Raw genomic sequence first — 14,666 nt, forward strand, 5'->3', positions numbered from 1 at the left:
TATATCTATCAACTTTTATTCACACATCCGTTTTTTCCTCCTAAAGAATGGAGGAATAAGTATGGGCTCTCTCACACCTCTCAACTCTTATCCTCGGTTAGAACGGGATGTAATAATGTACACCTAACAAAGCCTCAGTTGATGTATTTAATTAAAGAAAAGTGTGCCAAGGAAGGACTACTTGAGTATTTGTACAGATTTCTTTTTGACATAAGACTCCTTATACAGATACTACCTTGATTAATTTATTTCTTTTTTATCTTTTATAATACATATAGATTTAGAATTGTAATTAATATTCTTATTTGTATTAAAATTATTTTTATTATCTCATTTATCATTCCAACATTTCTTATTTGTAACAATCAATCAAAATTGTTTTAGAATTTTAATATAACGGGTAAATAGGACTAAATTTTTTTCTTCGAAAATGACCGATAAGAAAAATAGAGTATAACCACTCACTTTTGTATATTGGAGGACATAGAAAATTGGCAAATGATGCCTAATGATTCAAAGTTCAATTATTTTCATATGGAGTGTCTTGGAAATTAAAAAACCTGGACAAATAAACAAATTAATAAACATGCATATATACTAGACAATCAAGAAACATTGGAAAAAGAAAATATCAGTAAGTGTAAAATGGAAAGTTGGCTTCCGAATTCACAAGAACCAAGCAGCAGATACAGTAATATATTTTTGGATCTTGCTAAGCATTTGCTTATATTTCTTCAAGATCTTATCTCCAAAATCAAGTAAGGACAACAAAATTTTGTAGTTTCATAATTGACTTCAGTATATATAATTACACTAGCTTATCTGGTTTGATGAAACAAATTAAGGTGAATGGGGAGACTTGAAGAAATGCAATAAGTATCATTATTAAACAACCAAAGTGCTTCGCCCAGAAAAATTCATTCTGGGAGACATGCTGTGTCTGCGTGAAGCATATATTTTAGTTGCATCAATTACTCTGAGCAATATGCTCTCTCTGCAAATAAGTTCCTTTGCCCTCCAACCTAGGGATTACTTGTTTCCGAGAATTAAGAGTAACTTTGTTCCATATAGGGTTTCTGAATTAATATATCAGTTACTTTGGGATTACCATTCCCTAGTATATTCCAAATATTTGCCAGTGCAAACCTATTTTACTTGACAAAGGAAAGTAAATGTCAGACAGTTATAGGTGACTATATCTTTTAGGTCAAAATTTAGGATCTTCAATAGGTCCATAAACAAGCCCAATTTAGCTCATACAAAAACCAAAGTTACATCACTAAGAATTACACTATTATTCTAAAAAATACCAATACTCCACTACTAGACTAAACAAAACAATATAGTAGGATATGGATTTCCATTCCAATTATATATATGAACATTTCTAGGCTTCCTAAGGTTATTTATGACAACAAATTAGTGCATGGTTCACAACATATAGCAGCAATTCAAATTTGATAAAGTTGTCTTCACCAATTCTTTCACGCACACTCAGATCTTTCAAGAAGCTAGTTTGATTGTAACCAAAAGCCACTTACTGGAGGTTATCCACTTCATGAAAGGCCTCACTGCCTTTGCATGTCATAGGACATAGAGTTACAACTCTCTTTAAAGCTAGAAAATGAGATACTTTCTTCTACGGTTCCTGAATTTTCATAATTTCCAATAGGGTTTGGTTCCACGAGAGTATTAGTATTCCCATAATACTGTGTTGAAGGATTGGTGGACAAGTTAGGGAGAAATTGTGAAGCCAAGTTGGAATTTTCCATCTGGAACCAACTTTGTAGATCTTGAGGGAAAGTAGTAGGTTTTCCAAGGTATTTCTCATTAGGGTTTTCAGTGGCAGAGCCATTGAGATAGATCTGACTTGCTTGTTCCCTGAGATAAACTAGCTGTGCTTGTAAACTCACCACCTACAAAGATCAAACCAAAAAGTGGCATATATATATATATTAGTTAACTAGTATGTAAGCAAAATCAGCTAGGGTTTTCAATTACATAGCTATTAAGATTATTGCTTATGAGAGGGAAACAAACCTGTTGTTGGAGTGCAAAAATATGAGCAACACAGCCATAAATTGGATCCTGAAGTCTAGCTTGAGCTTCATAAGAGATTGTGACTGCAGCTTCACAACGGTCACTCACAGGGAGGTGAGCAAGGTGCTTTGAGACATTGCTTGCACCAAAGACCTTATGAATGGCTGCAAAATGAGTGGAACCCTGTTCATGACAAAAGTAAGGTGCAAAAACACAACCTCTCACACATTTCCTTCTCAAGAACTTGCAGGCTCCACAAGGAGAACCAGAACCAGTCATCTTGGCCTTTTGTTTTGGGGGTTTAATTTGTGGTGTTTAGGGATTTTGGGTTTTTTCTGAGTCTATTCAGCTTTGTGCAAATCATAGTCATTTATCACCATCTTTATATACACCACAGCAAGAGGAAAGGGTGGATTAGAGTAAGGAATATTTAATTACACCAGGTCCCCTTAATGGCCTACAGTGTTCATTATTTTTTTTCCCATATAAAACACTATCAACCCCCTCTACCGAAATTTTATTTGTCAGAAAAATGAGATTCCATTCAACATGCTTATACGACAAAAGAGGTAGCATTAACCAAACCCATTTTGTTTGATGATTGGATCTATCTGCTCTTGTCCTTTCTTTTCTGAATAAAATGTATTGGTACCACGGTCCTTGGGTATATATGCAATAGAGTACTGATAGCCGCAAGTTCATTTATTGTACTACTTATTCATATATACTTAGTTGACTGTGAGAATATGGAAATGGAAGAAACAGAATTCCATGGCTTATTTAATAATTGTTTTCTGATTAAGAACTCAATTGTCACAGCTTTAACTTATTAGTCTATTAATGTAGATGCTGATTTCTCTTGACCAAAGACATTTGATTGAAACTTGGAAGCAAGAACTATCTTCCATTATATATGCGACAAAAGAAGAATGCCCATGCCAACTATTACCCAACACAATTTTTCCTCCCCACATTTCGTAATTATTTATACATCATATATGTGTGATTAATAAAAAGATGGCACACTATATATGAGGAGTGCTCTATCTACGTACACTATGATATGAGGCAGTGTCCATTAGAATACACATACATTAAGTCGGGATTTGATCTTAATTTTTATTTGTTACTCTTAAAAATTTATTTTTATGAGCATAATCTTAACACGCTCCTTCTCATTGTTTATATAGTACTACTGTACTAGTAGCATTCAATTGGGAAGGGAAGGTAATAACAGCTGGTATTCTTGGTCCCTATGATCATTATCATAAAACAATCTCACAAGGAACTGAGTTTGAATCCGACAGTATAACATCCAAAAAATTCAACTGGAAAGGACACGAGCACAATATAATTGTTACGTTATATATAAAAGATACCCAATATATATACCATGACAAATTAAATCGAAGGTCAATTTAATTAACAAAATTGAGTAATAGAAATAGTTATAGAACAATGTACCGACTACAGAAGGAAGAACAACAAATAATTAAGTTTAATTTATTACACAAGGGTCCCCCACATGCTACATATTGTCCAAGGGAAGAGAAAGAAAACGTGCGTGTGAATATTTTTTTTGACATTAAAACTGGGTTTATGTCTACATGTGTCCCGTTAGCGCTTTACAGTTGTTTCATGGCTTAATTAAGCAAATCGCCTTATAAACCTAAGTTGAAAATTCTGAGAAAAATGAAAGGTCAGTGCATGTTTTGATTCGTATTAGATCATTTAAAATCAGTTAAAATATTAATTAATATTATTCTAAATACATGTTCACATGTTTTATCATATGTTAAAAAATTAATTATTCAATAGCAATTTTGAATTGAAGTAATTTTAAATAAATTTTGCTTTGAATAAAAAAAATTATACTAAATTTTATTAGTAACTTACTTTTAGAATAAAAAATATCCAAAATAATTCACTTCAAAATCAACTTATCAAAATTAACTTTGCAAAATTAATTTTGTAAGCATTAATCACCTTTAACACACACCTTCAAAGTTCAATAATTTATTGATGATGGCACAAATTACTATGGTACTTGTATTGGCAAATTTGGCAAAAAGAGCATACTGAATTGGGATTTGGGATTAATTATACTTACTGTAAGTACATTTGAGTTAAATACGAGTTTAAAGTTTAAACAAATAATTAAGAATCCTAGCACACACTGCTAAAGTTCAATGATCTGGGGACAAGTTGCCTCTTCGGGGGCTCTCTAATACGTTAGCGGGGATTGGTGTTTTCAATGAACAGGTAATCAAAATTAATCATCAGATCAACATTAATTTCCTGGTGGATTCTTGTTATGGGAATAATTATTGTCCTCTAAGTATACAGGTAATCAAAATGTAAAGCAGGCCAAAAAAAACAAGATAAAACGAATGACACACACACAAAAAAACAAAAAAAAATAAAGCAGATTCCAAAAATGAATGAAACAAACGATTGTGACTCTAGATGTGATCACATAGAAGCTAATCAAGACAGAGGGAGGGGAGAAGAGATGTGATTTGTTTTCCCTTTCCAGACTTGAAATTGTTTAAGCCTTCGAAGTCATGGTTTGTCGGGCAATACCGTATAAATAATTAATTATCATTAACAAATATTGTACAGATACTCTTTCAAAACTTTGAAACACTTTCTTGTGTCGAGTATAGGCACCAACATGTAGGCCAATCCCAAATGTGCAATGGGCCCCACATTCTATATAGTAGCTAATAATGACATTCTAACTAAAAGCCGTAAAATAAAATAAAATAATAAAAATAACTGTTTAAAAGCACACCACTTGAGAGATAATTGAGAGAAAGTGTAAGGAAAGATTAAAATTTAGCTAATGGTAAAATGTATGAGATTCTTTTAAGTGATAGTAAGAACATGTAAATTTTGTTCATTGGTAAGCAAATCAAGTCATTCATTCACTCATTAATTAGGGTATCTAATTATGTGCTAGTTCACAGTATTTTAATTTCGTTCTAAGTTGTATTTCTCCTATTTTCATAAATGAAATAATAATAAATTTTTTGGTGTAGAAAAGAGATGATAATGAGAGATTAAACTTTTTAAAAGTATACAAATTATTGAAGTGGACTTTATATTACATAATAAAATCTTTCTCATATACATAAAACAAGAAATAAATTTTAATCAACATACTTAACAAAGTCTAGTTATTTATAAATTACATTAACCTTTATTGGTTAATGCATATGATATAAGGCTAATATTATGGGGTTTTTTCTCCTTCTTACGTGGAGTAAAGACTCAAATAAGAAGATCTATTTTATCTCACTTATTTAAGTGGAGAGATATTAGATTAAGTGAAAGAGAGAGACTCATTTTGAGAGGGAAAAAGTGATAAACATTGAGAGAAAAAAAAAAGAGGGAAAATTATTGTGATTTTTGCATACCCACGAAAGAATATTTTTCATATTGCAACTGCGAATTCGTTTACCGTTGGATTAGGCTGATTGTTGGACAACAGGTTTTACACACTTGATATTTCAAATTATCTGGTTGGATCATCAAAAAATATTTGGAGACAGAAATAAGTGTTTCTCATTCTCTGTTATATATTTTGGGATTTCATCTTCTTGTCTCTATTGTACTAATTGGGTGTCTGATTTAATTTGATTGTTTATAGCATGTTTTAGTGTACTTGTTCGAGACTCTCTTATATTTTTATTGATTATAATGGAATTATTTCTTTAGTCCGAATGACTCGTGATTTTTATCTTTACATTGAGAAGTTTTTTACGTTAAACCAGTTGTGTCTCTTGTATTTTTTCTTAATTTTTATTTTGCGTTCTATTTTTCACGTTAATCTAGTATAATATATCAAACTTAATTTCAATGTCATCATTCCAATCAACTCTAAAAATTTTAAACCAGTTTTAATCGACTATATATATATTCTGATAAAAAAAATATTGAGCAATATATAAGCTCATTCATGGTTTTAGTATAATTTTAAAATTAAAAATTCTTGATCAAAGGAAGTTGAGTGCGGAGAAAAAAATGAGTATTTTCATCTTTTTTTTTTTTTTTTTTTGGTCTTGATTGTCCAATGCAAATTGCTCGAATTGCTAGCCAACAGTGAAACTCTATATATATAATAAACACGAAGGTTATCTAAATTGAATCAAAGAGTTGCTCTTAATTAGTAAAAAGAAGTTAGAAACCATAGGGTAGATAAAGTCTATCACTCTACCCAGTAGCCTATATGGGTTCCATATTGCATGCGAGATAGATCGATGTGTAACTCACCATCACCAACAAAGACATTTAAGTTTTAACCCTCAATCTGCCTCAATGAAAGCCAATATCACCCTCAAATCAAGTGGAATAGTTGTATGATATCATCAGCCATATACTTGTTTGCTACTTCCGCATAACGGCATAAGACCGAAGAGTGCTGTTAGAGACAGCAAGCACATGTACACACAAACCTGTTTTATTGTTAAATTGTATATATATGAAAATCAATAAAATTATATCATTGCAACTTTGATAATTATTATATTATTTTTATAGCTTGATATATAATATATTTTTTTATTAATCCAACTGTTGAATTATATTTACATATTATTAAGATCGTTATGTCAAATATTATTAAAATTTAACAACAATAAAATAATTAAATGGTCAATATTTTAATATATTCTGATGTGTTGATTTTAATCTATATGAATAGGATAACAAATAATTTTTGAATTAATATGAAATTTTATAAAAAAAACTTTTAATCCAACGATAAGTTTTAAGAAAATATTATCCAGTTGAAAGTTTTAAAATGATATAATTATTGTCAAAGTTATTACACTAGTATAATTTGATCATTCTTCTTCCTCTCTCTCTTTCTATATATATATATATATATATGACTTCAAATAAATAAAAACAACAAATACAAATTATTAAATTTTATTTAAATAGTTAATATTAAAAGATTAATTATTCATATATATGAGTTTTTAGTTACACCATGCTTTTTAAAATAGTCGTATAACCACTAATAAACTTTTAAGCTTAATTATTTAAGTAGAGTCCAAATTATTTTATTTTTTTAAAGGAAAATAAAATTATATTATTCATATGTAAAGTAGGATATACACCAAAAGGAAGAAATGTACACTAAGAAACTATACTTTCTATAAATCCTAACCAAAAAATAGTACTAGATCACCAAAAGGACCAAACTTGATTACCACACTAAAAACATCCCAAGGGATTAACACACCATGACGATGGATAAAACAAGTCTGGTTTAACCCCACTTTTATACCAAAGCCACTGCCACTATTTGCATAAACATTGGACATTTGCATGTATCATTTTGAATGTACAGTCCAAGTTTACAATTTTTAGATTATTAAAATGAGAAATGCCTGTTTTCAGTATACATATAAGAAAGAGAACAGTGGTACATGACTATTTGCCTAAACATTGGAGATTTTGCATGTATCAAGTTTAAACAAGATTCTTTATATCAAGTACTTTTAAATGTTATATATATTGCTTTTCATTTTATGTATTTTATACCTGAACTTTTTCTTATTTGATCTTGCAAAGCATCTTTATCATAACATAGTGTTTGATCTTGATTTTATGGTCCTCCCCTATGAAGACGCATAAATTCAAAATGATTGATTCAACACAGCACTTTCCAACTGATTTTTCTGTTTCTTCTTTTTTCTCCAGGTCACATGATCCAAAGTGGATCATCACAACACTCATTGATCATTGGACTATTAACTATTAAGAGATCCCAGAAACAATTATTTATTCATGTTGTATAATTTATTTAAGAGATAATATATTAGTTCATTATGCAGATAAACAGAAACCCTAGTCAAAGGGAAAGAGTAAACACGTACCAAGAGACTGATAAAATAAGTTGCTTGAAGTTTATAGTTAATGACTCATTTGAACATGAATTATAAAGAAGAGATTTTAGAATCCCGCTACAATATTCCTAGCCTATGACTTCACGTTAAAATTGTTGTCAATTTTTTTTTTTAAAAAAAAATCATTCTCTTTTAACAATGGATTTTGAATCGTAATATTCTACAATATAAAAAAATTAAACTAAAAATGTAATTAAATAATTTCTATAAATTAAAAATTACAAGAATATAAATTTAATTAAAAATATACATTTTCTTGTTATCCTATTATTAATATGAAATATCTATCTACTTTTTTTATTATTAATCTTCATTAAAATTCTAACTAGTCACCTTTCACTACTACAATGTAACTTTTAATAATATTTTTTTATCAAACACTTAATAAAATGTTGCTAAAAATCTTTAACAACATTCAAAAAATATCATAAAATTATAAATAAATGTTACTAATATATTTTTATGATATTTTATCATATGTTCTATATAACTTATGTTGTTAAAATCTTTTTATGATATTTTTAAGTTTTAGTAACATAAGTTATAAGTAACATATAATAAAATATCACAAAAATATATTAGTAAAATTTATTCATAATTTGATGATATCTTTAAATATTGACAAAGACTTTTAACAACATTTTTATTAAGTGTTCAAAAAATATTATTAAAAGTCACCTATGTAATAGTGTTTAGTGTGAATTCTTTATTTTAAATCACATTTTTTTTACAAAACTCAGAATAAAAATTATATTTTTAAAATAAAAATAGATTGTAAATACTCAAAAAGATGTTTTTATCAATAAAATAAAATTAAAATCTATATAAAAATATCATATAAATATGTTAGTTTTCACCATTTTACATTTATTAATTATTTTATTAAATAATTTTATTAAACTTTCATAATTAAATAAGTTAGCTTAACAAATTTACTAACTTTCTAGACTTTAAGTTGCTTGAAGTTTATAGTTAATGACTCATTTGAACATGAATTATAAAGAAGAGATCTTAGAATCCCGCTACAATATTTCTAGCCTCTGACTTCACGTTAAAATTGTTGTCAATTTTTTTTTTTAAAAAAAAATCATTCTCTTTTAACAGTGGATTTTGAATCGTAATATTCTACAATATAAAAAAATTAAACTAAAAATGTAATTAAATAATTTTTCTATAAATTAAAAATTACAAGAATTTAAATTTAATTAAAAATATAACATTTTCTTGTTATCATATTATTAATACGAAATATCTATTTGCTCTTTCGATTACTAATCTTCGTTAAGAATTCTAACTAATCACTACTACCATGGTTATTAAACTCTCGATTTAAATAATAAAATCTTATAATTTTACGATTCTACTGAGGGTTAACAAGTTAAATTGGAAGTAGAATCAAAATCAAAGTAGACTCGTCCGATTTTGTGTAGACTCGGACGAGTTTGGGTAGACTCGCGAGTCTGCTCCGAGTCCACGAGTTTATGAAAACCCGAAACAACGTTGTACAACAACCCCTAAAAATGGCTCTTGCGACTCTCTCTAGTCACTCACTCTACCTTGTTCAAGCTACTAACCCTCCAAAATGACTCTCGCTGAGCTACTCGCGTCGTGGTGGTTGTCGTCATCGTTGTCGTGTTGTCGTGCTGGACTACTGAGCTAATCGCGTCGTGGTGGTCCTCGTCATTGTTTGAAACTTGAAAGCCCTCACTAATCGAAAACCCTCATTTCCTGACCTAGCTCCAAGCTTTGCTCCATGACGCTAAGGTGTTTTCTTTCTCAAAGCTTCTTTGTTAATTCATCTTTGTTAATTGAAAGTTTAAACGATGCTTATTAAGGGAGTATCTGTTAATTGAAGTTATGGTAAGGCTATTGTTAACTTCATTGTAGTGTTGAGTTTTGGATTCTGTTGCTAAATTAAGGGAGTATCTGTTAATTGAAATCTCTATTAATTGAAAGTTTGAAACGATGCTTAGTGTTTAATTCTGGCAACGCTAAGGTGGTCCCCCGAACATGGACAAATTATCTATTAATTGAAATTTTGGCTTCATCAAGGGTGTGTAGTGGGTTTTGTTGCTGTCTTTTGGGTAGTGGGTTCTATTGCAGCCTTTTAAGTAAACTCTTACGAGTTTATGATTCGATTCTACGAGTCGAGTTTACGAAATTTTCACGATTCTACGTAAAATCACGAGTTTAACAGCCATGACTACTACAATGTAACTTTTAACAACATTTTTTTTGTGAGGCACTTAATAAAATGTTGCTAAAAACTTTTAACAACATTAAAAAAATATCATAAAATTATAAATAAATGTTACTAATATATTTTTGTGATATTTTGTCATATGTTCTATATAACTCATGTTGCTAAAATCTTTTTATGACATTTTTAAGTTTTAGCAACATGAGTTATAAGTAACATTTAATAAAATATTACAAAAATATATTAATAAAATTTATTCATAATTTGATGATATCTTTAAATATTGACAAAGACTTTTAACAACATTTTTATTAAGTGTTCAAAAAATATTATTAAAAGTTAACTATGTAATAGTATTTAGTATGAATTCTTCATTTTCAATCATATTTTTTTTCAGAAAACTCAGAACAAAATTTATATTTTTAAAATAAAAATAGATTGTAAATTCTCAAAAAGATATGTTTATCAATAAAATAAAATTAAAATCTATATAAAAATATCATATAAATATGTTAGCTTTCACCATTTCACATTTATTAATTATTTTAATAAATAATTTTATTAAATTTTCATAATTAAATAAGTTAGCTTAACAACTTTACTAACTTTCTAGACTTTAATTGGTTTTTCAGCTATTTTGCCAATTAAGTCAAGATCCTCTCCATTTCTTTCCCGGCCAAACCAACACCAGACCAAATAAAGTACTCAGCCCCTATAGCTTTTGTCCCATAAAAATACTATGTACATGTACGAGTTTGTGGGTGTTTTCTCACAATAGATAGGGAAAAAAAAGAATAAATTACTAATAGTCTCTCTAAATTAATATATAAAGAGTTATTATGATTTAATTGAGAAGTTGCCTTATGCAGGGGCATACGTATATATGTCGTCTTTAGTTAACATACATAATGCCCCACCACGACCTTCAGACAAAATGTAGTGCATTTTCTACAAAAAGTTGTACGAGTGTTTTCATAGAATTTGAAATTGTGTGTGTGTGTGTGTATCTCGAACCTCTATTAGAGGTTTTGGTGTTTTTCTTTTTTATATTGTGGCAGTAACTGGAAAGGAACAAAATGGAAACACTTTAAAGGAGAAGATGTTCTCCAACTAATGTGCTTGGAAGCGAAGAATCCTTTAATTTTCTTTGATAGATAATTAATTAGCATCAAGAGACGGATCCGATTCTCCTTGGCATCCAACCATTCTTTCCCACTTCAATAGATGATGTAATTTTTTATACGCAATTGCTATAACTTGTCTTTTAACATTTTTCTTATTTATTTTTTGTCGGGTACTTCTGTTCATACAAAGCATTTTTCCCCCCCACAGATCAGCTATCGAAGAGTGCACAAAGGGGACAAATGCCAACTATATTCAGCTGCATATGTAAACTGTTAATTTGTTGCATTGGTGCAACTTCAGGGTTCTTTGACCTTTGATTTGTTCAACAATTTCCATTTTTTTTATTGCCATAAGTCTAGTTATCTAAAATTCACTGCATACAAGTATAAAGAGCTGGAACATTTTCAGTGTTTTGGTTTATTTTTTGGTTTATTAATTTAATGTTTAATAATGCTTTTATATTAAAAAAGTAAATTAAAATGATAATAAAATATCATTTTTATATTTATATATAAAAATGAAGTAAAATTAGAAATAATTTTGTTTCATCACACCACAATAGTCTCATATAGCTTAAGACTTGAAGGCTGAAGCTAAGTTTATAAACATCATTATTCTTAACTCACCAAGACATTTTTTAAGAATAAAATTTTGAGGCTGAGACTAATATTATAGTGCTTTTATTAGATCAAATTGAATCTTTCATTTACGAAAAAGTAAGATTTTTAAAACTTAAGAGATCAAATTGTTCTTTGTCATCGATTTACGCGGCAACTCTCTTAACTATTCGCATTTTATCTAAAAAATCAATTATCTTCTGTTGATGAGATTAATAAATTCTAAAGTGAAAGAATTATAACTATTAAATATTGGTGACTTGGTCTAATGAAAGTTTTAACCGTCACTAAAAAAAATACTGAGACCGTTCATTACGAGGAATGCTTACTTTATTTCAAAATTGTTGGATTATTTAGCTGTAGATAAGCATTAATTAATCATCAAAAATATTTTTTTAATCGTTGAATATATTAATTGTAAAAAAATTTATAATGAAATTATAAATTTGGATCTTATTTTAGATGACTCGTGATGAACTGTGTCACTTATGTAGTGTCTGTTCAAAGGTCCTTGCTCTCATATGATGTAATTATAAAATTATTTTCCATTTGACCGTGGTTATCAAATTTGTTTAAAACCTAGTTCTTAAAGATAAAATAGTTATTTTTTAGGAGATAAAATAGTTATTTAAACATTATTAGTTACTCTCTTATTAATTTTATAACGAAATTTGAATAAAAATGGTCTCGTCTGTTATCAGATATACAATATTAATCTTAATTTTCTCTTTAATCTATAATAAAATATCCATATGCATAATTATTATAATGATATATGTGTGTTATAAAAAAATTCATAAAATAATTTAGAATTATATTAATTACACACACATTTAATTTATTTTGTCTCTTTATATATTTTCATCGTAATGTTCATCTAATTCCTTTTTTTTTATCTCAATTGTTAAAAAAATTAGAATTTCTCAATAATTTATGTGTTTGAAACTAAACGACAAGAAAACGAGTGAGGACAATAAAGGCAAGCTGCAGCCGTTAGTATTCCTGGTGGATGCGGTGCACGTGCCCAATAAGACACACTTCACCTAATTTCTTACATAATAATTGATTAGTGTAAGAATAACTCCATCAACTTTACCGACAACCACCAAACTCATGGTGCCAATAATATTGGATTTGATTTCTTTAACTAAGATTTTAAATTTAAATTTTATAAACAAAAAAATATGATTATATAAATTTTTGAACAAAATTAATTATTGATAAAACTAATAAATATTATATACTAATTTAAAAAATAATTTCATTAACTTTTGTCTTCTTCATTAATCAATTTTTTTAGGATATTGACAAATACAGTATATAATTTTTATAAAATGTTTTTTTTAGAAGAAAAGTTAGAGGAGGGTAAATTATTAAAATCAAATGGATGATGATAAAAAAAATTACTGTGACTGAGAATCAAATATATACTTAATTATAAAATGAAACTAAATTTTTACATTTTTATTATCATTTAATTATTATAATTTTTTCACTAACATAATCAGTTTTAACATTGATTTTAATCAATTAAAAATAAAATAAAAAATATATGAAATAAAACATTATTTTATCAAAAATATAAAACATAGTTAATATTTTTAATTAAAATATTTAAAATTAATCTTAAAAACCGATGTAACATTACCTTAAAAAAATAATAGCATTCATGTGTACTAATTAAGTTATTAGACTCAAAATCTTACATGGCTCCTTACATTAATCCAACTCCGCACGAGTGCTACTACTCTTTAATGTAAATACCCATGTCGTGGGGTCCACACCAGCCCATATCCAGGTCACCACCAATCCTATAATAGATAGTGTTTCTTGCGGCTGCCCTAAAATATTAGGAAAATTTTAATGATACTTAAATTCCTATGCAGCACTTAGGAAAAGAGAAAAAAATGTACTAATATAATAAAAAATATTAATAAAATATTTGTGTATCATTATTAAAATAAAATTATATTATTATATATGCTTCGGAACAAATATGGAGATAAAGAAATGAAAGTGTTGAACAAAAAAAATCAAACAAATCCTATCAGCATTTAGAAAGTAGAATAATCGCAAAACGTTAAAATAAGGGTCAGGTTCGAATTCTTCAACACAAATCAACCAAACTGAAGATGACGAAACTGACAAGATGCATTATTGAAGGGCCAAGGCTTAGAAAAATAAGCATCCAACGTTTTTGGTCAGTCTTCTTTCTAAACACATAATTTCCAAATCTGAAGAAAATTACATTTGATTTAAGGCAAGTTTAATTTGGTGATTCCGAAAATTTTAAACATGAAAATTGAGCCATGTAATCTTTAATTTACTTATGGAAGATTCAGATTTATCCATTTCAACCCTTGCATCCAATGTATTAGATTCACAAATAATTATAAGAAATCAAAAAGAATTTTAAATTGATCAAACGAGTGATAGTTTGTTCGGTTTTACATTCAGATGTGTTTTTTATGTTTCATATTTTTAAGACCTAATAGTTATAATTTCTACATTTTAAACATGATTCTTCATTTCTCAGTAGGTTTCCAAACAAGCACTTAAGTACATATATTACGTGTCAATTAAAGTCAGAATTATTTCTGAAGAAAATATATCTAATCTGGGACTGGAAGTCAAGGTTCATATCTAACATGCAGAAGCTACATGGTCGGAGAGGATTGTTAATTTACAAGATATACATTAATTCAATCATATATATAAGCATATTCTTAGCCAAAAGTTGTGAGAATTGTTGTCTGGTTTGCATTA

The 14,666-nt window shown here is 28.3% G+C and overlaps 1 protein-coding gene across 1 annotated transcript; it reads right to left on the reverse strand.

The window, feature by feature from the left end:
- Nucleotides 1-1,213: 1,213 nt before the first annotated feature.
- LOC100527324 (uncharacterized) lies at nucleotides 1,214-2,395 on the reverse strand. The gene is made up of 2 exons (NM_001251269.2): nucleotides 2,041-2,395; nucleotides 1,214-1,916 (listed from the first exon to the last, which is right to left on the reverse strand). The coding sequence occupies exons 1-2, from the start codon at nucleotides 2,317-2,319 to the stop codon at nucleotides 1,569-1,571; spliced, it is 627 nt and encodes a 208-aa protein (NP_001238198.2). The 5' UTR covers nucleotides 2,320-2,395; the 3' UTR covers nucleotides 1,214-1,568.
- Nucleotides 2,396-14,666: the final 12,271 nt, after the last annotated feature.

This window comes from Glycine max, chromosome 19 (genome assembly GCF_000004515.6).
Source record: "Glycine max cultivar Williams 82 chromosome 19, Glycine_max_v4.0, whole genome shotgun sequence".
NCBI classification, from domain to species: Eukaryota; Viridiplantae; Streptophyta; class Magnoliopsida; order Fabales; family Fabaceae; genus Glycine; species Glycine max.